Source organism: Rhinopithecus roxellana, chromosome 5, assembly GCF_007565055.1.
Source record: "Rhinopithecus roxellana isolate Shanxi Qingling chromosome 5, ASM756505v1, whole genome shotgun sequence".
Lineage (NCBI taxonomy): Eukaryota > Metazoa > Chordata > Mammalia > Primates > Cercopithecidae > Rhinopithecus > Rhinopithecus roxellana.
In genome coordinates, this window is record NC_044553.1 from 6,155,809 (window position 1) to 6,182,610 (window position 26,802).

Below are 26,802 nucleotides of genomic sequence, written 5' to 3' on the forward strand. Positions count from 1 at the left end.
GTAATTCCAGCACTTTGGGAGGCCGAGGTGGGAGGATCACTTGAGGTCAGGAGTTCGAGACCAGCCGGGCCAACATGGCGAAACCCCATCTCCACTAAAAATACAAAAATTAGCCGGGAGTGGTGGCGGACACCTGTAATCCCAGCTACTTGGGAGGCTGAGGCAGGAGAATCACTTGAACCCGTGAGGCAGAGGTTGCAGTGAGCCGAAATTGAGCCACTGCACTCCAGCCTAAGCAACAGAGTGAGACTCCGTCTTAAAAAAAAAAAAAAGACTTCCAAGAAGAAGGAACAGCAAGTGTGAAGGCCCTGAGCTAAAAGAGCTAGGTGTATTCAAAGAACTGATAGAAGGTGATAGAAGGGTAGGCCGGTGCGGTGGCTCACACCTGTAATCCCAGCACTTTGGGAGGCCGAGGTGGGCAAATCACCTGAGGTCATGAGTTGGAGACCATGCTGGCCAACATGGTGAAACCCTGTCTCTACTAAAAAATACAAAAATCAGCTGGGTGTGGTGGCAGGCGCCTTAGTCCCAGCTACTTGGGAGGCAGAGGCAGGAGAATCATTTGGACCCGGGAGGCGGAGGTTGCAGTGAGCGAGATCGAGCCATTGCACTCAAGCCTGGGGGACAAGAGCGAGACTTCTCTCAAATACAAAAACAAACAAAAAGGTTATAGAAGGGTAATGTAGCTGTAGCTGGAAGGGGGACACAGCCAGGAATTGAAGCTGGAAAGGCAAGCTGGAGCTGGACCATGCTGGGTCTTCTTGCACAGCACTGTGATATGAATTATTATTATTATTATTATTACGACGGAGTTTCATTCTTGTTGCCCAGTCTGGAGTGCAATGGTGCCCTCTCGGTTCACGGTAACCTCCGCCTCCGGGCTTCAAGAGTTTCTCCTGCCTCAGCCTCCCAAGTAACTGGGATTACAGGCACCGGCCACCCCGCCTGCGTAATTTTTTTGTATTTTTAGTAGAGAAGGGGTTTTGCCATGTTGGCCACACTAGTCTCGAACTCCTGACGTCAGGTGATCCGCCTGCCTCGGCCTCCCAAAGTGTTGGGATTACAGGCGTGAGCCACCGCGCCCAGCCGAGATTTGAATTTTGGATTCTACTAAGGACGACGGGAGCCAGCACAAGGTTTTCAAGTGACGATCAGATTCACAAGGTTGGTTCACAACGAACTTCGATAACTGCAAAGTCTAGTGACCATAATTGCACTGGGAGAAGGCACTGCTGCAAGAATCCTGTGAGCCAGACAGATGAGGGCACCAACCAGGGTGGGTGGCAGATAAGGTATTAACAGCCTCAAGGTGATTTGCTTCCTTGTTGAAGGCTTTAATTAATCCTCTTAAGTAACTTTCAAGTTCTTGAGTTCAAGTAAACACACTGGTCCACTAGGGGAGGAGTGTCAGGCTATAATCATTTTAATAATTAAAAAAAAAAAAGGCTTTCATTGTTCAAAGTATTCCTTTTCTGTGGGAGTGCTCCCAACCAGAAGATGAGGGAAATGGAGATAATGAAGCATGCCCCTCCTACCAAACACGATAAATTCTAGAGGCACTGTGAGATCAGGAATTTAAGGTGTATTTTTGTCCCACCCTGTTTTACAAGTGAGGTATCAAGTACGGTAACTCGTAATTTTCTTTTGGCCCAATTGAAAGGTATCATATAAAACAAAAGAAAGCTGTGTGTGCGTGAAAAGGATCCGCCTTCCTCTCTGAAGAAAAGGGTGGTTACGGCTTCGGAAACGCTTTTCAAGCCAACTCTGCTGCCCGGCTGGCGGCGACGGCGGCGGCGACGGCGGCAACGACAGATTCCTGCAGAGGCGGCGCCGGCAGGGGCGGCGGGAGCTCGGGAGAGGCCGCCGGGGATCGGGCGGGGCCCCGCGTGAGAGCCGAGCGCCTGCCCTCGCGCCCGCAGGACAGCAGGGCCTGCATCGACTCTAAGGCGAGACCAGAAACTTGCTAGTGGAGCAATTCTGGTACCCCTGCCAGGGCTGTGAACCCTCTGAGATCATCCCTCAATCAAACGAAATTCTCGGGAAGAAAAAAAAAATTTGCAGCAATCGGCTAAAATTCAGCAGCTTTCAGGGACCGATTCAGGGCATTATCCCTGTGGTTCCCTCGGCTAAAGGAGACTCGAAGCGCAACTGGAAGTCGCCGGACCCCACAGAGCTGCGGTGCCCAGGCCGTAAGCTGTGGCGCGGGCGGAGGCGGAGGCGGGAGGACTCGGCGCTGGGGGCGCTGAGCAGCAGGCTCGCTTCCGGAGCTCGGCGGGCGGCGTCAGCGGAACGGGCGGCTTCCGGTCGCGGCGTAAACAAGGCCGTGGGCTGCAGGAGGCGGGGCGGACGGGCTGCAAGAGGGAGCCGGTCCGACGCGGATCTCTTCCCCGCCGTGCTCCGGGTCCCGGGCCCGCGCCGCCGCCGCCTGGCTCCGCTCGCGGCCCCGCTGTCTGCAGGCGTGCCCCGGCGGCGGCGGAGAGCCGTCTTCGGCCGAGGAGGCTGGTAAACGCGAACGCAGGCGGCAAAGAGGCCTTAACGCCGTCCCTTTCGCCGCCGCCTTTTCCTTGCCTGCGCGCCACTGTGCATTTCTCTCCTTTTCCTTTGTTTCTTTGGCCCCTCGCGGGTGTGGGCATTCCTGGTGAGCAAAAGTGCAGCCTCAAGATGGCTGATGGCAACGAGGATATGCGGGCGGACGACTTGCCGGGGCCAGCCTTCGAGAGCTATGAGTCCATGGAGCTCGCCTGCCCTGCCGAGCGCAGCGGCCACGTAGCCGTCAGCGACGGGCGCCACATGTTCGTCTGGGGCGGCTACAAGGTCAGTGAGTGGCCGGGCCGCGGCAGACGTCGCTCGGCTGTGACTTGGGTCTGGGTTCGCGGCCAGGCGGGGAGGCCAGAGCGGCCCGCCAAGGGCGCTCCCCGCCTCCGTCGCGCGCCCCACCTCAGACTCTGCCCGTTGGTTGGTTTTTCTTGCCCGCGGGAATCTTCCTTCTCTCGAGTCCCCCAGCCCGTCTCGAACCTCCAGCGCTGCTGTCACGTCAACCTGGTGCTCACAAAGCCAACTCACTCCCACCCCCGTTGTTGCCATTGGAGCGTTATTCCGGGGAAGGCCCTGTTAATGTTGCTTGGGCGGTGCATTCGGAAGGGTTGGGGTGTGTAAGGTGACGGTGTGTGATATCACTCAGACGCGTTATCAGGACGGCCTACGAGGACTTTACCCTCTGGAGCTGGGAACCGCTGCCCACTTAACGGGGAGTCCGAGGTGTAGGAAAACAGGAATTCCAAAAGGTTACAGGAATCATCTTATTCAGCCTTCCCGCCTGTGCAAATGGCCATCATACTATTGTTTGAACCTCTCAGGACTATTTTCCTTCTGGCTTCAGTTGGGTTGAAGTTTTTCAGCAAACACCCGTATTAAAGATAATGGAAAAGCTCCACCAGTAACCAAAAAATCCCCAGCATCAAATGAACACAGAGTGCAGCTCTTTGACTCTCCGATCCCCTGGTTATAAACAACGTGATTAGTTAGCAGTTTAAAGCCAGTTGCCCTTGTTTACCCTGCTACCTCGGAAATCTAGAATTTTATTTGCTGGGATGGCTCTGATCCAGTCCTACCTCAAAATTCCTCTTTGGTCTTGAAAATGTTGTCCGCCCTCCCTATGCCCGTGCCTTGTGATTGCTTTTAGCTTATGGTACAGTTGACGTGATCATAGTTGACCATTTTTGAGACAGCTTTCAAAGATAGCTGTCCTGATACTTTAATTTGGTTTAACTGCAGAAGTAATTTTTTGCCAATCCTAATTAATCTGCAGTGTTTTTCCCAGTCTCCAACGAATGTGGTTAGAAAATAGAAAGGGGACTGGGCGCGGTGGCTCACGCCTGTAATCCTAGCACTTTGGGAGGCCAAGGTAGGTGGATCACCTGAAGTCAGGAGCTGGAGACCAGTCGCGCCAACATGGTGAAACTCCGTCTCTACTAAAAATACAGAAAAAATTAGCCGGGCGTGGTGACGGGCGCCCTAATCCCGGCGACTTGGGAGGCGGAGGCAGAATCACTTACTTGAACCCGGGAAGCGGAGGTTGCAGTGAGCTGAGACGGCGCCATTGCACTCCAGCCTGGGCAACAAGAAGGAAACTGTCTCAAAAATACTTTAGAAAGGGGTAAGGAATTGCAAGAAGGGGGCCAAGCATGTAGTCACCCTTATAAAAATGTAAATTAATTCCCCTGGAGAAACCTGTCAATTACACTTCTGTCTAAGCTACCTAATTCATAATTGTATTTTTAAAATGACAGCATGAAAGAATGAGACTTTGGGAGTGGGGCAGGGGAGGATTCTCAAGGTGCAGTATTTCTTGTGGTGGATTTTAAAAGGCCTGGATGATTGGGACTGATTCAGGGAGAAGCAGCACAATCACTGAATTGGATGGTTCTGAAACAGACTGCCCTCCCCATTTATGGCTGGTGGCTGGAACCCTGAGGGTAGGCACAGAAGCCCTTGGAGACTGTTTCAAAGGCAATAAACCTTGGCTTCCTACATAGTAGGCAGTTTTCCTCCCCAAGACAGGCTGGTCACGTCTGGGTCAGCCCACTTCCAGCCTTTCCCTTCGTCACTGGTGGGGTGGAAAAAGAAGTGTTTACGTGGTCAACTGTTCCGTTTCTGTATGTTTAATATTCAAGCTTGCTGGACTTTGACACCCATTTTTGGCTAGCCGCAGTCATTTACTGTATCAACATTGTTCCGAAAGTGGCTAAGGAGGGTCAAAGGCTGGGAATGTCAGGCAGTTGTTAAAGTTCAGGGAAAGGATAGAATCCTGGCGCCACCATTACTTCATAAATAACCTTGGGCAAATTACTTAAACTCTAAACTCATTTTCTCATAAAATCAGCTATTTTTTAGGGTTGTTGTAAGGATTACATAAAGTAATCCATGGATAGCTTTCAGCTCTGACATATGGTAGGCTCAGTCTGTGTTAGGAATTAATACCTAAAGGGAAATGGAGCAGAACAAAGAACTTAAAATTCTGCATGAGGATTTAATATTTTGCATATTGCAGTTCTGCCCTCTCTGTTGCAGAATAGGTGAAAGGAAGGCGTGCCTAGAAAACCACACATCGTGTTAGTGTGGATCAGTGTGGATCAGGCACTTTCAGTAACAGCCTGCTGACGATGGCACGGGTAGTCTCCTGAAGTCTTCCAGCTGAAATTTGGTGCATGGTTCTGTTCAGGATAAAGCTGCCTTAGAGAGTTCCCAGAGATCTCTTGGCTGGGCACAATGGCTCACAGCCTGTAATCCCAGCACTTTGGGAGGCTTAGGTGGGTGGATTGCTAGAGGTCGGGAGTTTGAGACCAGCCTGGCCAACATGGTGAAACCCTGTCTCTACTAAAAATACAAAAATTAGCCAGGCGTGATGGCGAGCTACTATCTGTAGTCCCAGCTACTCAGGAGGCTGAGGCATGAGAATTGCTTGAACCCAGGAGGTGGACGTTGCAGTGAGCCAGCAGAGATTGCGCCACTGCACTCCATCCTGAGCGATAGAGACTTGGATTCAAAAAAAAAAGTTCTCAGAGATCTCTTCTTGCCCTATTGCAACTGCTGTATCAAAATTCTGAATTAAGAGCTCTCTATATTGAGCTTTACCTTGAGTGTGTGGCATGGGTTGGGGGGGATTGTGTACTATAATACCTATGTAAGTTTTCATCAAATTAGTATCTCAAGATTGATGTAAAAAATATAGGTAGTGCCTCTTTAAAATATCAGTTTTTATATTTTTTTATTCTTAGAGTAATCAAGTCAGAGGATTATATGACTTTTATCTGCCTAGAGAAGAACTATGGATCTACAACATGGAGACTGGAAGATGGTAAATGTGGATATTATAAGGGGGACTAAAAAATTCAGATAAGGGCTGGGCACGGTGGCTGGCTCACGCCTATAACCCCAGCACTTTGGGAGGCTGACGCGGGCGGATCACTTGAGGTCAGGAGTTCAACACCAGCCTGGGCAACATGGTGAAACCCCATCTCTACTAAAAATACAAAAATTAGCCAGGCATGGTGGCGTGCACATGTAATTGCAGCTACTTGAGAGGCTGAGGTGGGAGAATCGCTTGAACCCGGGAGGCAGAGGTGGCAGTGAGCCGAGATCGCACCACTGCACTCCAGCCTGGGTGACAGAGCAAAACTGTCTCCAAAAAACAAACAAAAAAATCAGATGTGGCTGCAAAGAAAAAAATGTAAAACCCATTTTAAGCTATTTATATATTCTAAAAACACTGTTCTGCTACTTTAGCTTAGCTGTTAAGCTTAATTTACCACCTGTTGGCCGGGCGCGGTGGCTCAAGCCTATAATCCCAGCACTTTGGGAGGCCGAGACGGGCGGATCACGAGGTCAGGAGATCGAGACCATCCTGGCTAACATGGTGAAACCCCGTCTCTACTAAAAAATACAAAAAAAACTAGCCGGGCGAGGTGGCGGGCGCCTGTAGTCCCAGCTACTCGGGAGGCTAAGGCAGGAGAATGGCGTAAACCCGGGAGGCGGAGCTTGCAGTGAGCTGCCTCCGTCTCAAAAAAAAAAAAAAAAAAAAAATGTAGCGCCTGTTCTGTAGTTACTAGATACTTCTGATAACTTAGAATAAATTTCTATCCCAAGTATCATAGTAATATTTAAAATAGATGTAGAGGCTTCAGATCTAGAATGGAAAGATAATGTTCCATTTTTTTCAAGATACTAAGTCTTCTATCTTGAATAAGGAAAGGATTTTAAATGGTTAGATTTTAGATTGTATAGAATTTTATCTGCTAAAAATAAAGGTGGTATTCTATTTTAATGAGCTCTCAAAATTTGCATGCAAATCTTTTTCTTTTTTTTTTTTTTGAGACAGAGTCTAGCTGTGTCGCCCAGGCTGGAGTGCAGTGGCCGGATCTCAGCTCACTGCAAACTCCGCCTCCCGCGTTCACGCCATTCTCCTGCCTCAGCCTCCCGAGTAGCTGGGACTACAGGCACCCGCCACCTCGCCCGGCTAGTTTTTTGTAATTTTTAGTAGAGACGGGGTTTCACCATGTTAGCCAGGATGGTCTCGATCTCCTGACCTTGTGATCCGCCCGTCTCGGCCTCCCAAAGTGCTAGGATTACAGGCGTGAGCCACCGCGCCCGGCGCAAATCTTTTTAAAAATAGTGTTGTTCTGTTTAAAAACCAAAATGACCTCCAGTTTGCCCTTTTTGTAAACTGGAGATAATCTGAAATGATCTTTTGCCAGTTTCATAATAGTAGTAGTTAAGAGCATGTCCCTGGTAGAATTTAGGTGTTTCTCAAAATGCTGGGTTAGCCATGGTTGGGGATTTACAAAGTAGTTTTCCCCATGGTGTGCTTTGTGAGAACTTTGTGCTTTCAATATTTTACTTACTATAGATCTCAAAATTACCATAGTAGTCCCACTTAAGAGGCTGGATGCTGTGGCTCATGCCCGTAATCCCAGCATTTTGGGAGGCTGAGGCAGGCAGATGACCTTAGGTCAGGAGTTCAAGACCAGCCTGGCCAACATGGTGAAACCTCGTCTCTACAAAAATTAGCCAGGCATGATGGCAGGTGCCTGTAATCCCAGCTACTAGGGAGGCTGAGGCAGGAGAATCACTTGAACCTGGGAGGCAGAGGCTGCAGTGAACCAAGATCACGCCGTTGTACTCCAGCCTGGGTGATACAGTGAGACTCCATCTCAAAAAAACAAACAAAAAAGTTTAAGAGTTACAAACTAGGTCGGGCACGGTGGCTCACGCCTGTAATCCCAACACTTTGGGAGGCCGAGGCAGGTGGATCACGAGGTCAGGAGATCAAGACCATCCTGGCGAACACTGTGAAACCCCGTCTCTACTAAAAATATGAAAAAATTAGCTGGGCGTGGTGGCGGGCGCCTGTAGTCCCAGCTACTCGGGAGGCTGAGGCAGGAGAATGACGTGAACCCAGGGGGTGGAACTTGCAGTGAGCGGAGATAGTGCCACTGCACTCCAGCCTGGGCGACAAAAAGACTCCATCTCAAAAAAAAAAAAAAAGAAAGTTACAAACTAAAAATAAGTCATGAGTATTTCTGTATATAACAAATTGTTGTTAATATGAAGCTGTTTCTTAATCCTTTTCTAGAGAATTGGGAATTTATAATTCTCTTAAAAGCGGAATGCTACATGTTTTAAAAAATAATTTTTAAGGCCAAGTGTGGTGGCTAACACCTGTAATCCTAGCACTTTGGGAGGCTGAAGTGGGAGGATCACTTGAGCCCAGGATTTCAAGACCAGCATGAGCAACACAGTGAGACCCTGTTTCTATTTAAAATTAATAACTTTTTTTTTTTTTTTTTTTTGAGACAGAGTCTCACTCTGTCGCCCAGGCTGGAGTGCAGTGGCGCAATCTCGGCTCACTGCAAGCTTCGCCTCCTGGGTTCACACCATTCTCCTGCCTCAGCCTCCCTAGTAGCTGGGACTACAGGCACGTGCCACAATGCCTGGCTAATTTTTTGTATTTTTAGTAGAGATGGGGTTTCACCATGTTAACCAGGATAGTCTCGATTTCTTGACCTTGTGATCCACCTGCTGCGGCCTCCCAAAGTGCTGCGATTATAGGCGTGAGCCACCGTGACCAGCCAAAAATAGTAACTTTTTAAAAAGTGAGCCTTCTAAAACTTTAAGTTTAGCAAAGATAAATATTATTATATGTGACAGTTTTAGCAGAAGACCTTGAGTATACTGTTAGAATTTTAAATATTAGATTCCTTAGGTTGATTCAGATCAATTTTTAGATTCAGAATGAGTTAATACATACAAAGCACTCAGGAATGCCTGGCACATGGCACTACTTTTTTGTAGTGTTACATAAAGGACTGAATCTGATGCATATGAACAGCTAAAAGGTGACTGAAGAAAAAACACTGAATTAATCTATCAGGACTGGGAATGTTGAGGTTTTCCTTCTGGGCTCCTGGCCCACTCAAAAACAAAGCAACTTATGGCCATGTAAATAAATAGCAAACAATTTAGTCTGAGAAATATAAAATGGTATGCTCCTAGAATAATAAAATATGACTTAGGCTTTCAGAATCTCTCATTATGCCTGTACAATGGGGCCAGCTGGCACTGTCTGTGGAATAGGTAAAGAGGGAAAAACACATTCCTTGAACTAAGTTTAGACCTAGAAGAGACCCTAGAGGCACTCACTGTCTACTCTGCCTTCTCGTTTTATTCCTTTATTGTGAGGATATAAGTAGAAGAAAAATAGACTTCTGCATTTTTTCCCTTTAACTTACATACATTTAATTTATTCCCCCTTAGGAAAAAAATCAACACTGAAGGTGATGTTCCTCCTTCTATGTCAGGAAGCTGTGCTGTGTGTGTAGACAGGGTGCTGTACTTGTTTGGAGGACACCATTCAAGAGGCAATACCAATAAGGTTAGTGTTTCTAAGGATTATGGCTGGAAGCATTTTTATTCTTACTATCTTTCAAACAACTGCAAATTTCTAAGGCTAACCCAAGACTTATTTGTGTCCCAGTTAAAAATGATTTGTACTTGATTATGATATGAATGTGCATTTTAGTATTTTGTTTGCCAATCTATATTTACCTAGGCATTATGTAAAATCAACTTCTGCTGGTAACTTGTGTGCAGTAACTTCCTGAGTGATTTTTCTTTGTGCTCTTTGCAGCTACTTGTTCTCTTAGAACCCTTAAATGGCAGATGAACATTAGTAATAAAATTGCAGACAAAGACAAGATGTAATGGAGGGAAGGGTAAAAATGAGCAGGCCAACCAGTCAGAAAGCCATAAGGATAAATTAAAACTGACAAAACTACTTGTTAACATTCCTATAAAGTGGTGCCAAAGATACTGCTGTTCAGACTTTGCCGTATTTTGTTCCAAGTAGGAAAAAGACATCACTTCTTCTCTTTCAGACCAATAAGAGACAGATTAAGTCAATCAGAAAAGATACATATGCCATGTATTAGTGCTTATTGAGTTGCCAAATAAATGAATCGATAGGAGTCTACTAAGTTGGCAACTTCGTAAGCACTTTATATGCTGAGCACTTGGCTGGACACTGGAGACAGAAGAATGATACAGTTCTCACCTCTTGGAACTCATTCTAGAAGGGACACATATAGTAAGTAAATCACTGCAGTAGCATCTGCTAGAGAGATACACAGCACCTGGCATATAGAAAATAACTCAGTAAGTATTGTTGAATCTGAAAAAGTCTTTGACATTGTGTTTGGTGGGATGAGGGAACAGAACAAGGAAAATCTTGACTGAAGAGGTGATGCTTGAACTGAATAATAAAACTGGAAGGAGTAGCCAAGATAAAGAGATATAAGCAAATGTCTTTTTTTGGGGTGGGGTGGGGTGGGGACAGAGTCTCGCTCTGTCACCCAGGCTGGAGTGCGGTGGCACAGTCTTGGCTCACTGCAACCTCCGCCTCCCAGGTTCAAGTGATTCTTGTACCTCAGCCTCCTGAGTAGCTGGGATTACGGGCATGCATCACCACGGCCGGCTAATTTTTTTGTATTGTTAGTAGAGACAGGGTTTCACCATGCTGGCCAGGCTGGTATTGAACTCCTGACCTCAGGTGATCCACCTGCTTCGACCTCCCGAAGTGCTGGGATTACAGATGTAAGCCACCGTGCCCGGCAGCAAATGTCTTAATTATCGAAATTCCAAATGGATGGAACATGTGGCTGAGATGGTTTCAAACTATGTTCCTAGAAACTTTAGGGATTTGAGATGCCTTGGGACACCTGTGGGAGGAGCATATGGTGTTAGGTAGGCTCCAAGCTGCCCCTTCCTCCTCCGTTTTAACATGCATAGCTCCACTTTTGTTTGTATACATTGGGTTTTTGCTTTGTATTTTGCTTGAAGAAAGAGTTCTATGCCTGATTCTGTGAGGCACATCTATAGGCTATCATTGAGCCATATATATTTCAGAGCCAAGGGGGAGAACAATAACTGACACAACTTAAAAGCTTGGGACAAGCTGTGGTTTTATGGACAAGGTTTTATGGATAAGGAGACAAGCTGTGGTTTTATGGAGGTAGTTACAGAAACAGTGACAGTATGTCTAGTGGCTAGGGTTGTGTGTTTTAAGTTTGACTCAGTGGAAGCTTGAGTGTCTCAGAGAAGAAATACATATATTGTGGTCAGATATATTCAGTTGCCTGGATATGAACCCTTTAAAGGAAAGATCCTTAATTTAAGTTAATTTAAGCTAATTAATTTAAGTATTGATCCTTAATCTCTTTAATCTTAAAGATTAACTCAATTAACTCTTTAATCTTAAAGAGGCACCAAATACATATTTGTTAAATTGAATTTAAAGGTAAAATTACTAAACCTAATTTTTTTGGGTAATACCCATAAATTAAATAACTACAATTCAGAGTCCCTATATCAGGGTCAGGTGTGGTGGCTTATGCTTACAATCCAGCACTTTGGGAGGCCCAAGGGGGCACATCACTTGAGGCCAGGAGTTTGAGACCAGCCTGGCCAACATGACAAAAACCTGTCTCTACTAAAAATACAAAAATTAGCTGGGCATGTTGGTGCATGCCTATAATCCTAGCTACAGGAGGCAGAAATTGCAGTGAGCCGAGATCATGCCACTGCACTCCAGCCTGGGTGACAGAGCGAGATTCTGTCCCAAAAAAAAAATAACAAAATAAATATGGCTATCAGCACAATTTTGCAATTGCAAAAATATGGAACCAGCCCAATGCCCACCAATAAACAAGTGGATAAAGAAAATGTAGTGCATACATATACCAGGGAATACTACTCTGCCATAAAAAGGAACAAAATAATGGCATTTGCAGCAACCTAGATGGAAATGGAGACCGTTATTCTAAGTAACTCAGGAATGGAAAACCAAACACCATATGTTCTCACTCGTAAGTGGGAGCTAAGCTATGAGGATGCAAAGGCATAAGAATGATACAATGGACTTTGGAGACTCAGAGGGAAAAGGTGATAGGTGGGTGAGGGATAAAAGACTACACATTGGGTACAGTGTACACTGCTTGAGTGATGAGTGCACCAAAATCTCAGAAATCACCACGAAAGAACTTATCCACGTAACCAAACACCACCTGTTCCCCAAAAACCTATTGAGATAAAAAATAAAAAAATAAAAATGGGAAAAGAAAATATATGGCTGTCTTAGCCAGGTATGGTGGTCCATGCCTGTAGTCCATCTACTTGGGAAGCTAAGGTGGGAAGATAACTAAGCCCAGGAGTTTAGATTATAGTAATCTATGATTGTGCCACTGCACTCCAGCCTGGGCAAGAGAGACCCTGTCTCTTAAAAAAAAAAAAGTAAAAAATAAAAATAAAAAAATAAAAAAAATAAAAAATAAAAAAAATAAAGTGCGGCTATGAAAAAAAAATTAGTCGAGCTAACTGTGTGCTTAGTGACTTAGGAGATTAGTATTCAGTCACAGAGTCCTAATCTGGACTCTGAGCAGTCTGGCAGCCAGTCTGCAGTCACAATTCCAGTAGCACTGAATGAGATGGTACTCTTATAAATCATAGTAAAATTAAATGCTAAACTTGAATTTCTTTCATATAACCAAATCTAACGGAAACCATTGCTTCTGACAGTTCTACATGCTGGATTCAAGGTCTACAGACAGAGTGTTACAATGGGAAAGAATTGATTGCCAAGGAATTCCTCCATCATCAAAGGACAAACTTGGTGTCTGGGTATATAAAAACAAGTGAGTTGGCGGCATTACAAGTTTGGGTTTTTAATGTGTAAAGTGGTTTACCATTCAAGTATCCTTAACCAGTAACCATTTGCACAGAACATACCTCATAGGGCCCATATGAAGATTAACTGAGAATACATGAAAGCATTTAACACAGCACTTAAGATAAATTGCTTGTATCCTATCCTATGGGTATTTGAATTTTTAGGGTCTTGGTTTTTCATCAAACAGGTTAATATTTTTTGGAGGGTATGGATATTTGCCTGAAGATAAAGTATTGGGAACTTTTGAATTTGATGAAACATCTTTTTGGGTAAGTGAAGTTCTGTATTTGCATATGGCCTCCTTAGTATATTGAAATAATACATTTTATGTTTGCTAATAAGTTTTGTGCACTTTTCTTTGGTAATCAGGCAGGCCATCTAATTTTATAAATATCATTTGTAAAATAACTCAGATTCTTATTTTCTGTAGAATTCAAGTCATCCAAGAGGATGGAATGATCATGTACATATTTTAGATACTGAAACATTTACCTGGAGCCAGCCTATAACTACTGTGAGTTACTAAAGAATAATGAATTGTTAAGGATACTCGAGGCAACGGGGAGGGTTGGGGTGCGGAGAGGGGTGTACCAGAGTTGGAAGATACTGTAAAAGTGACAGTTCATTCTTGTTTTCTGGGGATAAGATCCATAACTTTAATGATTTCCAAGGAATCTAGAACACAGAGTTTAATGAATGTATGAAATGACTAACCCAGCATCTATTATTTAATACTTTTTTTTTGAGACAGTTTTACACTGTCGCCTGGGCTGGAGTGCAGTGGCGGGATCTCCGCTCACTGCAATGTTCTCCTCCCAGGTTCAAGCAATTCTCCTGCCCCAGCTTCCCGAGTACCTGGGATTACAGGCGCCCGCCACCAGGCCCAGCTAATTTTTTTTTTTTTTTTTTTGAGACGGAGTCTCGCTCTGTTGCCCAGGCTGGAGTGCAGTGGCACGCTCTCCACTCACTGCAAGCTCCGCCCCCTTCCGGGTTAACGCCATTCTCCTGCCTCAGCCTCCCGAGTAGCTGGGACTACAGGCGCCTGCCACCACGCCCAGCTAATTTTTTTGTATTTTCAGTAGAGACGGGGTTTCACCGTATTCCCCAAGATGGTCTCAAACTCCTGACCTCGTGATCCGCCCGCCTCGGCCTCCCAAAGTGCTGGGATTACAGGCGTGTACTACCGTGCCCAACCTATCTAATACATTTTACATGGTAGAAGTGTTTGATTTTTTTTCAGATTTTGGGATATTTGTATTATATACTTAACAGCTATCTCTAATCCAAAGATCCAAAATGCTCCAATGAGCATTTCCTTTATCATGTTGGCACTCAAATTTTCAGATTTTGGAGCATTTCAGATTTTGGATTTTCTGATTACAGACACTCAACCTGTAATTAAATAACTCTGCACTAGATAGGAACTTGTTGTATTATTTAAATACTAGATTTCTTTTCCCTCTGACACAGACATTATATTTCTTTTCCCTCTGACACAGATATTATATAATATGCCAGCCTTTATTTTAAAAGAGAAAAAATAAAGCAACCTATTATGTTAGCCGCCCATTCAGTAGCACATCTCAAAAACAGAAAATGAAAATGCCAAGTTTTGGTAGTCAGCTTGTAGTACTGCTGTTGTCTGTAAGTCTACACTCCAACTTTTAAAAGCTCAAGTGCCTTACATATTCTTATCCCATATCCAGAGTAGACTCTGGTATCTTCCCTCTGTTTATAAAAAGTTCACTTATGTACTGACTTGCTTATGTGACTCTAATAGGGTAAAGCACCTTCACCTCGTGCTGCCCATGCCTGTGCAACTGTTGGAAATAGAGGCTTTGTGTTTGGAGGCAGATATCGAGTAAGTATTTAAACAACTTCAATGACTTGCTTTTGAATTCTTCAAAATGATAACTTAATTATCCTTTTCTAGGATGCTAGAATGAATGATCTTCACTATCTTAATCTGGATACATGGGAGTGGAATGAATTGTAGGTATCACTTTAGATGTTTTTCCAAAATTCAGATTGTTTTTACCCTATATTCCCTACTATTGATATATAATGTCCTTTCTTAACTTTTCTGTAACTATGAAATTAAGTAAACATAATTACTAGGTCCTTAAGGAATGAATTCTAGTTTTGTTTCCAGTTCCCATAACTGTGTGCCTAGTACATAGCATGTGCTCAGTGTTTGTTGAAAAGAAACGGTCTGAAGTTGATTCTATCTTCAAAGAAAATATTTCAGTATAAAGCATGTAGTTTATACCAAGAAGCCTTTTTAAACTTAAGGTCTCTTTTTCCATAACATGTACATATAAATTTTAAAAGAAAACTTAAAAATACAGTAGCTGCTTCTAAATGCAGATATTGTAACTTAGCTGTTATTTTCAGAATTCCACAAGGCATATGCCCAGTTGGCCGATCTTGGCACTCACTAACGCCAGTTTCTTCAGATCATCTTTTTCTCTTTGGAGGATTTACCACTGATAAACAGCCACTAAGTAAGTCCTTGAAAAATATGGTAACGAAATCATCATATATCATCTGTATATAATAGCTGAAAATGAGTCTATTAGAGACTTACGAGAGGGCTTATAGGGTTGGTTGGAAGGTGTGAAATTAACTTTGATCCTGTAACATAGCTATAATTGTACTATATGGCATACTTCTGCTCAATAAAGAACCTGGAGCACTTAAGAGCCCTGCTAAAGGGCTATAACATGCAAAGGGCTTACTTGGTTAATTGCAGGGGGAAAAAAATAAAATAAAATATACTCTCTGTATCTACTCATGATCTGATTTATTACCTTTCTTGCCAAAACTGTGCCCTTTAAATGTCAATGTCATATTGGTAGACTAATATACTTCATAGCTCTTTTTTCTTTGCTTTAATCAGGTGATGCCTGGACTTACTGCATCAGTAAAAATGAATGGATACAATTTAATCATCCATATACTGAAAAACCAAGGTATTTAAAGGCAATTCTTATACTGAATATGCACAAGATGTAAGAATTGAGGTTTTGGCTGCATTATATCCAGCATTCTTATTTATAAAAATCTTAGCATTCACTAAGGTTTGAAATACTTCTTAATGAAAAGAAAACCAATGTTATCCTAGTATTAAATGCTCTCCTTTCCATCATCTGTGTATGAAGAATAGGGCTAGAATTTTATTTTTGCTTCTTCCTTCCATTATAAAATTGACACATAGTTTAAATATACAATCAAGCTTTTCACTTCAATGAGTTGAACTGCATCTACGTTTATTAAAAATGAGGGTCAGCCAGGTGTGGTGGCTCACACGGGTAATCCCAGCACTTGGGGAGGCCGAGGCAGGCAGATCACCTGAGGTCAGGAGTTCCAGCCTGGCCAACATGGTGAAACCCCATCTCTACTAAAAATACAAAATTAGCTGGGCGTGGTGGCACATGCCTGTAATCCCAACTACTTGAGAGGCTGAGGCAGGAGAATTGCCTGAACCAGGGAGGCAGACGTTGCAGTGGGCTGAGATCGTGCCATTGCACTCCAGCTTGGGCAACAAGAGCAAAACTCTGTCTCCAAAAAAATAAAAAGGGTAGAGGTGCTGGAATGGGTAAAATTTTTAAACCTTAATCACATGGGAGGCCAGGTGCAGTGGGATTGCAGGATTACAGCTGTAATCCCAGCACTTTTGGAGGCTGAGGCAGGCAGATTGCTTGAACCCAGGGGTTCAAGACCAGCTTGGGCAACGTGGCAAAACCCCATCTCTACAAAAAATAGAAAAATTTAGCTAGGTGTGGTAGCATATGCCTATAGTCCCAGCTATTCAGGAGGTAGAGGATGCAGTAAGCTGAGATTGCACCTCTGCACTCCAGCCTGGGTGACAGAGAAAGACTGTCTCAAAAAAAAAACACTACAGAGGGAAAAAAAAGAACTGTCCATTAGATTTGCAGTAGCACTGTGTAACAAAGATGAATAAATCAAATCATCCAAAAAGAAGAGCTTATTAAACACCGATAATTTTCTCTTGTTAATCTCAAAACAAAATGCTAAAAGAAATGATACAGTCAGAATTAGTGTTCAAAGCCTGCATTTTTTCCCCAAGCCTCTAAACCAAGTATAGTCATGCCAGTAAGACTTCATTTGCACAAATGATCTCTCCATAAAACTACCAGGCTTTCTGAGACTTTATAGTTTACTCAAGCAGGGCTTTCACCATCCCTCAGATGTTCTGTGTAAGGCCAGTTGGCCCTACCTATGGAAGAAGGCATATACCACTCAGCTCCCATACGACTTTTATTGCTAACAAAGACCTAGAGAACAGATCGTTCAGTTCAAACTCCTCATTGCATAAATGAGAACTGACCAGAGAGATAAAATAATATCCAGATAAAATAGATATTGATTGATCTGCTTTTGCTGCTTTCCCTTAAGATTTTACTTCTAAAACAAACAAAAAAAGATTTTACTTCTTGCCATGATGTTTTGGTCTGAACTACCTTAAGATCTCTAGTCTTTATTTCATAGTTCAAATGACCAACTGGCGTTCTGGGTGACTTCAAACTCAAGTTTTTGTTTTAAATGCAGGTTATGGCACACAGCTTGTGCCAGTGATGAAGGAGAAGTAATTGTTTTTGGTGGATGTGCCAACAACCTACTTGTCCATCACAGAGCTGTAAGTACACTATCTTCATATTATTACTGAAACTTACTTGCAAAAAAAAAAGCATTTGCTTTTAAATGTGTTCTTCCTATGTTTCAGGCACACAGTAATGAAATACTAATATTTTCAGTTCAACCAAAATCTCTTGTACGGTAAGTTAACTTTGTACTTGGCACTTAGATTATTTAAAATTGTTTCCTAAGACTTAGCACTCTCAAAAAACCAGGTTTATGGATTATTTAAGGGCAATAATAAAACTTCATTGCTATAACCAGTTCCTATGAAAATCTTTGAAGAAAGAGGGATGTTTTATGTAGTTTTTCAAGTGAATGTACTTCGAAACAGTAAAGTGAAATTACTCTTCTCTTTGCTTGTCCACTTTCAGGCTAAGCTTAGAAGCAGTCATTTGCTTTAAAGAAATGTTAGCCAACTCATGGAACTGCCTTCCAAAACACTTACTTCACAGTGTTAATCAGAGGTTTGGTAGTAACAACACTTCTGGATCTTAACGCTTCATAAATAATGCCTATGATCACCTTGCATGGACAGCAATCCTGTAAACATCACAGAGTGGCATCATTTGTATAATTATATGCATTGTTGTAGTTTGCAGCTTTTGGTTTTAATGTGCATGTGAATGGCCTAGAGAACCTATTTTTGTGTCTATAAAGTTTACAATAAATGTATTTAACACCAGTAGCTGTCCTCTATTAAAGTAAAAGAAAAGTAATGGTTGGGCTTTTTACCCTGGAGAATGGTTGTTATATTTCCTTTTCGGTAACTTCAGGATATATATCTGTAGAAACATTATACTAAATAGTCTTACCATCATCAAAATGCTGAAGTCATTTTTTAAAAACATTATAGATTTTTTTTTAATGGCAAGAGTAGTCTATAATCATGTAACCTAGTGTTGTAAATACAACATAATAAAGGGTTTTTTTTTAAACATTAATATTCACATTATGACGATGCTGGGAAAACAAAGTGTGGAAGGACCAACAACTATGTAGTACTTTGACCTTAACGCTTCAGTGCAGGGGCCGGAGCAGGTGGTCATGCTGAATACAGGCAGGTGTTGTCCAGTCAGTTACAAAGTTTTTTTTTTAATTAATTAAAACGTTTTGTAGCTCATGAAGGAATGGAAATAATGATAATTTCATTTTCCATTCTGTTAAGAGACAGGAAAAGTGGGTCAGAGTCTTTAGTGGTAAGCCTTAAAATGCACTTCTGGTATTATAGGTTAAGATACTCTGTAACGTGCTATATTGGTAATTAATTAGTAAAGGTGGAAATTAAAATGGTACAGAACTGAATGAGACTACAAGGAAAAAAATAAGGTCAAACCTGAAGGTCTACAAATGAATAGAAATGATTAACACCAATTTCTTCTAGGACTTACTAAGCTGAGTCATGAGAATTATTACTTACATTTTACATTTTGGTCTAATATATTTTTTGACAAGTATAGATGAAAGCAGAAGAAAATCCACTCCAATACTTAGTGTTCAAGACACAATCCTAAATACACCCCTGTGGCTGGCCTGTAATATATATATTAGATGTTATATACAGTAGACTTACCAAGTCAATAGTCTAAGCAATCAAGCCACTTCACTGTTCAGTTTCTTTACATCATGAAATGAATACTTGGTATTAACCTCCCAAATGTCAAGAAAATGTAGAATAATTACAGATGTATATAATTAGCATTTAACTATCCACAAATACTTTAGGAAATCCTATCATAGACAGTGTTTCTTCTATATAAAACTGGGGAAAAAACAAGAATTAAGTCCTTTTGGTGAATATAGCAAGGCAATGTTTAGTTCATTTTTATAATGCAGAAGTCCTGATACATGGTGTTTTCATCTTTGAACTTCCAAAAGGCTATAAAATTGACTCTTCTCAAATATTTTAGAATTTCATTTCAGCTATTTCCTTTTTACATTCAGAAGATTGGGTGCAGACACTTTCACTTTGCCAGGAATGTTTCTTGATAAATCTGTGTCCTAAAAAAAGAAAATTGCTGAATATCTTCACATCCTGTATGGTCAATCATGTTTCTTTTATGACAAAAAAGAAAAACATTTCCAAACTTTTAGCTGAAATGGTATTACTGCTTCTAATAAGACAGCATTTTCTACTAAAATAACAAAAAACTGCTAACATTTTAAATTGTACTGTCAGTCTCCACATTCCTTTTCTGAAGGAGAACTTTACCTTTACGCTGCGGAATAAGTCTTTTTCTCTTGCTGTTGCTTCTTTGGAATGCATGAAACTATTCAAGGCTGTTTTTGCAGCTGTAAATAAAAAAAAGTAAGAATAATCTACTCCTGTTAAGTCACTGAACTGTTTAAAATCATAATTCAAAAAAACAAATTTAAATACCTTTTCCCTTTTTCTGCACTCCAGGAGTAAGTTTCACTTTATATCTTTAAAAAGGAATTACATGTGTTACTGAATAGACATTACAAAACAATTCACAAAAGCCATTCTGTCAACTAATGGTAACTTACTTGTAATTTGTCATGGTGGTGTAAGGGGCACATATTGGAATGGCAAACAGTAATACATCTTCAGGATGTGGCTGGCCTGTCAAAGAATCAAATAGGTTTTCCTAAAAAGGGAAAACAACAGTTACAAAAGCAATTTATACCACTCTTTAAAAAAAAAAAAAATGCAAAAACACCTGGATTAATCTCTCAACATATTTTTTATCTTTTTCTGATACATACACCATCTAAGCTGGAACAGTCATGCTTAAACTCTGCTTCATAGTTCCAAAGAGTTGAAGACCAATGTTTAAATATATTCTTTAGTACTTAATTTTTGCCTAGCATAATAAGTTGAGAACAATAATTTTCAAAATACCACCTACAGTTCCATTTAAGAGAAAGAAGGCCCAGGAGCAGTGGCTCACACCTGTAATCCTAGGACTCTGGAAGACTGAGGCTGAGGCGGGTGGATCACTTGAGCCCAGGAGTTCAAGACCAGCCTGGGCAACATGGAGAAACCCCATCTCTACAAAAAATACAAAAGTTAGCTGGGCATAGTGGTGGGTGCCTGTAGTCCCAGCTATTCGGGAGGCTGAGGGGGGAGGATCACCTGAGTCCAGGAGGTAGAGGTTGTGGAGAGCCATGATCCTGTCACTGCACTGAGTGACACCAGCCTGGGTGACAGAGACCCTGTCTCAAAAAAGAAAAAAACTATTGGATATTACCTGAGTTGCAGAAACCTGTTATGGATTTAAATGATGCAGTAATAACCACAAGTAGATTTAAGTCCCATCACATGGAAATGGGACTAATACCTTGGCTACACCACTATTTCTCGACCTGGGGAGATTCTGCCCTCAGAAGACAATGGGCAATGTCTGGAGATAGTTTTGGTTGACATGATGAGGGGTGAGAAGGAAGAGGTAGGGGCTGCTACTGGCATCTAGTGGGTAAAGGCCAAGGATGTCGCTAACCATTTTATAATGAATGGGACAGACCCCACAACAAAGAATTAACCAACCCCTAATGTTAATAGTGTCAAAGCTGAGAAACCCTGGACTAGAACAGCCTTCTCTCTTCCCCATTATTAAGGAGAAATCCCAGAGCTTCTTAGAGTTCTTATTTGCTGTGCTGCCTGTGAGATTGCCCCTATTTATTTAACAATATGAATAAACTTACAGATTTAGGACAGAATACTTGGTGCTGAAGTATAATTGATATTTGAGTGTTTGCTATGTGCCATAAACTTTTCTAAATACCCTTTACATATATTAGTTACCAAAACAACCCTCTCCTGGGTTCAGATAAGGAAACAGAGGCACAAAGAATAATGTTTCCAAGTTTGTACAGTTACATACAGCAGAGTTGGGATTAAGACTCTGAAAGTTTGACTTCTTGACCTGCAGTCTTAAGTTTTTAAGTTTTAATAAGTTGTGTTTCAAACATTCTGGGAACTGAATTGTAATCACAGTGTTGCAGTAGGAACCCCAACATAAAATCATACCTCATTTCCCTGTTGATCCAGATCTTGCTCCTCCTGTTCCGAACATATAAAAATAAAAATGTCAGCTATAATGTAAAATGAAATTCCACACCATTAAACCATAAGGAGAAAGAAACAGTGATATAACCAGACTGTCATTGCTGACCCACAGGGAAGTGGATTCGTGTGTTTGTGTGTGTGTGTGTGTGTGTGTTTATTAAGAAAGTAATGTCATTCAAGAGAAGAAGGGTAGTTCTCTGAAGTAGAGGAGGTGGGAACTGAAACTTTCATATAAAGTATATGTTAAAGCAGCAAAAGTTACAGGGAGAATTTAAAATGACAACTAAGGTTGATAAGTTTGCCAGGAGAAAAGCAAATAGAGAATTCTGGTCAACATAACTTTTATTTTTAAATATTTGTTCAACACTTTTGGATAAATTTTTCCCATATCCCATAAAATATGCTTAATTTTGTTTGCTTACTTAAGAAAAATCTATCCAGAGATAACCGATTGTCTCAGTCTGTTCAGGCTGCTGTAACAAAATACCTTAGACTGTATAATTTATAAACAGAAATTTTACTTCTTACAGTTCTGGAGGCTGGGAAGTCCAGCGTCAAGGCACCAGCAGATTCAATGTCTGATAAGGGCTTGCCTCAAAGATGGCACCTTAGGCTGGGTGTGGTGGCTCATACCTGTAATCCGAGCACTTTGAGAGCCTGAGGTTGGGGGATCCCTTGAGCCCAGGAGTTCAATACCAGCCTGGGCAACATAGGGAGACCTCATCTTAAAAAAAGATGGCACCTTATTGCAGTGTCCTCATATGGCAAAAGGGCACTCATTCATGACAGAAGAGCCCTCATGACTTCACTTCCTAAAGGCCCAACCTCTTAATACCATCACGCTGGGAATTTAGGTTCCCATGTATGAATTGTGGGGGGGTATAACATTTAGACCACAGCACCTACTCATGAAAGAACGTTAATAATTAACACCTCTAGTGAGCAGTTTTGAGTCTAGGATTTACAGAACACAAGAATAATGTACAAATTTTAAGAGCCAAAATGAGTTTTAGTATTAATAAACAACAACTGTTCATCAGGGAATAAAAGAAAATAGTAATACAGAATCCCTGTAAGCATTACCTGCACTAAACTGAGCACACAATTACAACTCAAGCTTTACATAAAAATGCTGGAGACAAAAGTAAAATTTTTTTATTCGGCCTCTATTTTAAACCAAGTTATTAAAAAATAAACAGGCTGGGCGTGTGGCTCATGCCTGTAATCCCAACACTTTGGGAGGCCAAGGCAGGCGGATCACCTGAGATCAGGAGTTAAAGACCAGTCTGGCCAACATGGTGAAACCCCATCTCTACTAAAAATACAAAAATTAGCCAGGTGTGATGATGCACGCCTGTAATCCCAGCTACTTGGAAGGCTGAGGCAGGATAATCGCTTGAATCTGGGAGGCGGAGGTTGCAATGAGCCGAGATTGTGCCACTGCACTCCAGCCTGGGCAACAGGGCAAGACTGCCTCAAAAAAAAAAAAAAAAAGGCAAGAAGATGTACATATTCATGTAAGAAGATATACAGAAGGCTGAGCTTGCTGTACTTTTAATAGAACAATTAGGCAATCATCTTAGCTGGAAAAATACAAACTTCTCACTGGTTTTGTAACCAGGGTACTTGGCTCTTAAATGGTATACCCATTTTCAACATTATATAAGACAATATAGCATAGATTCCTACGGAAAAGCTTAGAGAAAGTGAAAATTTATTTTCTACTCATCTTCGAGACAATCCCAATTCTCTTTCCTTTTTTTTTGAGACAGAGTCTCACTCTGTCGCCCCGGCTGGAGTGCAGTGGTGTGATCTTAGCTCACTGCAAGCTCCACCTCCTGGGTTCGTGCTATTCTCCTGCCTCAGTGTCCTGAGTAGCTGGGACTACAGGCGCTTGCCACCACACCTGGCTAATATTTTTGTATTTTTTTTAGTAGAGACAGGGTTTCACCATGTTAGCTAGGATGGTCTCCGATCTCCTGACCTTGTGATCCGCCTGCCTTGGCCTCCTAAAGTGTTGGCAATACAGGCATGAGCCACTGCGCCCGGCCTCTCTGTCTTAATTTAACTCAGTTCCCATCAGAATCAAAGCCTCTCCATAAAACTGATTACTTCCTAAAGGCTTGTAACAAGATTTTTATCAGCTATCAATACTACCAGTTTATGCTTAGATAAGATACTGCAATTTTAGTCTTTCAGGTTATATTTCTGAGATGACATTCCATTAAGAATAGGGTTACCCACTTGTCTTGGTTTTAGCACTGAAAGTCCCATGTCCTGGGAACCCCAGGATGGTTAATCACCCTAATTAAGAAGCAGAAGCCCACATGTATAGTAGCCTTACCTTGTCATCATGTGGATCATCTACAGCAAAGTCTTGTAACTCATGAGTTATAACCTCAAGGAACGGAGTTTCTTTCTTAATGTTGTCAGAGATCCTTTGTCCACCTCTGGGTTTCTGGGGCTGTTTCTTCACAGGTTCATCCTTTGTTTTTCCTTTCTTCCCCTTCTTCCCTTTTTCTTCTCTGTTTGAACCTGCAGACTTTAATTCATAGAGGAAACATTAGTCAGTGTTAAGAATGTATTGAGGCCGGGCGCGGTGGCTCAAGCCTGTAATCCCAGCACTTTGGGAGGCCGAGACGGGCGGATCACAAGGTCGGGAGATCAAGACCATCCTGGCTAACATAGTGAAATCCTGTCTCTACTAAAAACTACAAAAAACTAGCCGGGTGAGGTGGCGGGCGCCTGTAGTCCCAGCTACTCGGGAGGCTGAGGCAGGAGAATGGCGTGAGCCCGGGAAGCGGAGCTTGCAGTGAGCTGAGATCTGGCCACTGCACTCCAGCCTGGGCGACAGAGCGAGACTCCTGTCACCAAAAAAAAAAAAAAAAAGAATGTATTGAATGACTGTCATATGCTAGGCAGTGGACTAGATGCCCACTTGAAAAGCAAAAGAAAAAATGTTTTTAGATGTTACTTACCCCCAGCAATTTCATGATAAGTTCACGGTCTTCTTCATCCTGGTCTTTGTATTTTTCTTTCATTTTTTTCATTTTACTCTACAAAATCAGAAGATTTTGGTTGGAAATATTCAGCAAAAAAAGTCAACAAATACTTGCAAAGAAATGGTGTTACTTTATATTCTCTGTCAAAAATGCTTACTGAATAAGGCACCATTATAATAAACAATTTGAAGTCTACAAAGTTGGATAACCGAAGTCCTCATCCTCAAGGAATGTACCATAGGGTGGAGAGAAGATACACAGAGAAGTAAGGATAAATTAACACAACATAAAGAACTGCGAGGAAGAAATAAAGTAAAACAGTATTGGAAAAGCAAGTCTAAAAAGAAAGAGAATAGTAATAGCAAGTCATCACATTTGGTTGGAGTCAGGGTACACATGGAGGAAGAATAAGAAATAAAGCAGCAAAGCTAGGCTAGGCACTTATTCTAGAGGCTTTCAAGACTCTGTATTTTATTAAATAAACCAGTTATTCCTTACCCTGATTACATCCCCAAATCACTCTAGGGGTTTTAAACTATAAACATCTAGGCCCCACTCTATAGAGATTTTTGTCTTGATTAATTGTATTAGCTGGGACCGAAATAACACATTTTGAAAATTGTGAAGACTTCCCTAAACAGGACACAAACGCCGTAAAAGAATACTGATAAATCAGACTTAATTAGAATTTTAAAATGCTACTCATCAAAAAAGACTATTAGAAAAGTGAAAAAGAACAAGCCCCCAAGTGTGAAAAGCACTTGCAATACATATATCCAAGAAAGGACTTGTATTCAGGATTAGAGAGAACTTGTATACATCAACTGGAAAGATAGGACAAACCAATTTTTTAAATAGGTGCTTCGAGGTCCAATAAACACGAGAAAGTGCTCAATATCATTAAGTCATCAGGGACATGAAATAAAAGCCAAATGAGCTATCAGCATATACACACTTAAATGACTGAAAAAAGAAAACCTGACAATACCAAGTGTTACTACGGTAACTGGACTCTCATACACTGCTTGGTGGGAAACTGACACAGGTACTCTGGAAAACTGACTGGCAGTATCTAATAAAGCCAAACAACATGTATGCCACAACCCAGAAAATTCCACTCATACGTATACGAACAGAAATGCATACTTATGGATCCAAAAGTCATGTGAGGGTCTGGCACGGTGGTTCACGCATGTAATCCCAACACTTTGGGAGGTCCGGGCGGGTGGATCATCTGAGGTCAGGAGTTCAAGACCAGCCTGACCAAAATGGTGAAACACCATCTCTACCAAAAATACAAAAAAAAAAAAAAAAAGCCAGGTGTGGTGGTGCATGCCTGTAATCCCAGATACTTGGAAGGCTGAGGCAGGAGAATCGCTTGCACCTGGGAGACAGAGGTTGCAGTGAGTCAAGACCATGCTATTGCACTCCAGCCTGGGCAACAAGAGTAAAACTCTGTCTCAAAAAACAAAAAGTCATGTGGGGATATTCTTAGAAAGTGGCAAGCATGAGCCTTCCAGCTGGGTGCAGTGGCTCACACCTGTAAGCCCAGCACTTTGGGAGGCCGAAGTGGGTGGATCACAAGGTCAGGAGCGAGACCATCCTGGCCAACATAAGTGAAACCCCGTCTCTACTAAAAATACAAAAATTAGCTGGGTGTGGTGGTGTGTGCCTATAGTTCCAGCTACTCAGGAGGCTGAAGCAGAAGAATCGCTTGAACCCAGGAGGAGGAGGATCCAGTGAGCTGAGATCACACCACCACTGTACTCCAGCCTAGCAACATAGCAAGACCCTGTCTCAAAAAAAAAAAAAAAAGAAACTGGCAAACAAGCATGAGCCTTCTGGGATGCTGGAAACATTCCAAGTAAAGTATCTGCATCTGAGTGGTGGTTTCACAGATGTGTGTGCTTACAAAAATTCACTGAGGCCGGACACGGTAGCTCATGCCTGTAATCCCAGCCCTTTGGGAGGCCAAGGCAGGCGGATCACGAGGTCAAGAGATGAAGACCATCCTGGCCAACATGGTGAAACTCTGTCTCTACTAAAAATACAAAAAGTAGCCAGGCATAGTGGCGCACGCCTGTTGTCCCAGCTACTTGGGAGGCTGAGGCAGGAAAATTGCTTGAACCCGGGAGGTGGAGGTTGCAGTGAGTCGAGATCAGGCCATTGCACTCCAGCCTAGGCAACAGAACGAGACTCTGTCTCAAAAAAAAAAAAAAAAAATTCACTGAGCCAAAGATTTGTGCATTTTACTATTATGTACACTGTACCTCAAAAAAATTGAGAAAAAATATTGTTACCAATAAACTGGACTGAGAAATGGAAAACCTAAT

The 26,802-nt window shown here is 42.2% G+C and overlaps 2 protein-coding genes across 5 annotated transcripts in view; one reads left to right on the plus strand and one right to left on the minus strand.

Moving 5' to 3' along the window:
- The first annotated feature begins 1,820 nt into the window (after nucleotides 1-1,820).
- On the plus strand, nucleotides 1,821-18,125 carry KLHDC2 (kelch domain containing 2). 2 transcript variants are annotated; one of them, XM_010389491.2, is made up of 13 exons: nucleotides 1,821-2,814; nucleotides 5,778-5,857; nucleotides 9,313-9,430; nucleotides 12,628-12,743; nucleotides 12,966-13,047; nucleotides 13,209-13,292; nucleotides 14,559-14,639; nucleotides 14,712-14,770; nucleotides 15,173-15,282; nucleotides 15,678-15,750; nucleotides 17,351-17,438; nucleotides 17,526-17,578; nucleotides 17,812-18,122. In XM_010389491.2, exons 1-13 carry the CDS (start codon nucleotides 2,662-2,664, stop codon nucleotides 17,933-17,935), a joined length of 1,221 nt encoding a protein of 406 aa, XP_010387793.1. In that variant the 5' UTR covers nucleotides 1,821-2,661; the 3' UTR covers nucleotides 17,936-18,122. The 2 variants fall into 2 exon arrangements, with proteins under 2 accessions (XP_010387793.1, XP_030785800.1); XM_030929940.1 differs by having other exon boundaries at nucleotides 2,064-2,189; nucleotides 17,812-18,125.
- A 156-nt stretch (nucleotides 18,126-18,281) lies between these two features.
- The window catches only part of NEMF (nuclear export mediator factor), a 69,001-nt gene continuing 60,480 nt past the window's right edge, over nucleotides 18,282-26,802 (minus strand). For all 3 annotated transcript variants that reach the window (XM_010389488.2, XM_010389490.2, XM_030929938.1), the window contains 7 exons: nucleotides 24,446-24,523; nucleotides 23,812-24,009; nucleotides 21,429-21,461; nucleotides 19,946-20,046; nucleotides 19,818-19,861; nucleotides 19,650-19,729; nucleotides 18,282-19,438 (listed from right to left, as the gene is read on the minus strand). In XM_010389488.2, the coding sequence (XP_010387790.1) occupies nucleotides 19,361-19,438; nucleotides 19,650-19,729; nucleotides 19,818-19,861; nucleotides 19,946-20,046; nucleotides 21,429-21,461; nucleotides 23,812-24,009; nucleotides 24,446-24,523 (612 nt within the window). In that variant the 3' untranslated portion in view covers nucleotides 18,282-19,360. The remainder of the gene's footprint in view (nucleotides 19,439-19,649; nucleotides 19,730-19,817; nucleotides 19,862-19,945; nucleotides 20,047-21,428; nucleotides 21,462-23,811; nucleotides 24,010-24,445; nucleotides 24,524-26,802) is intronic.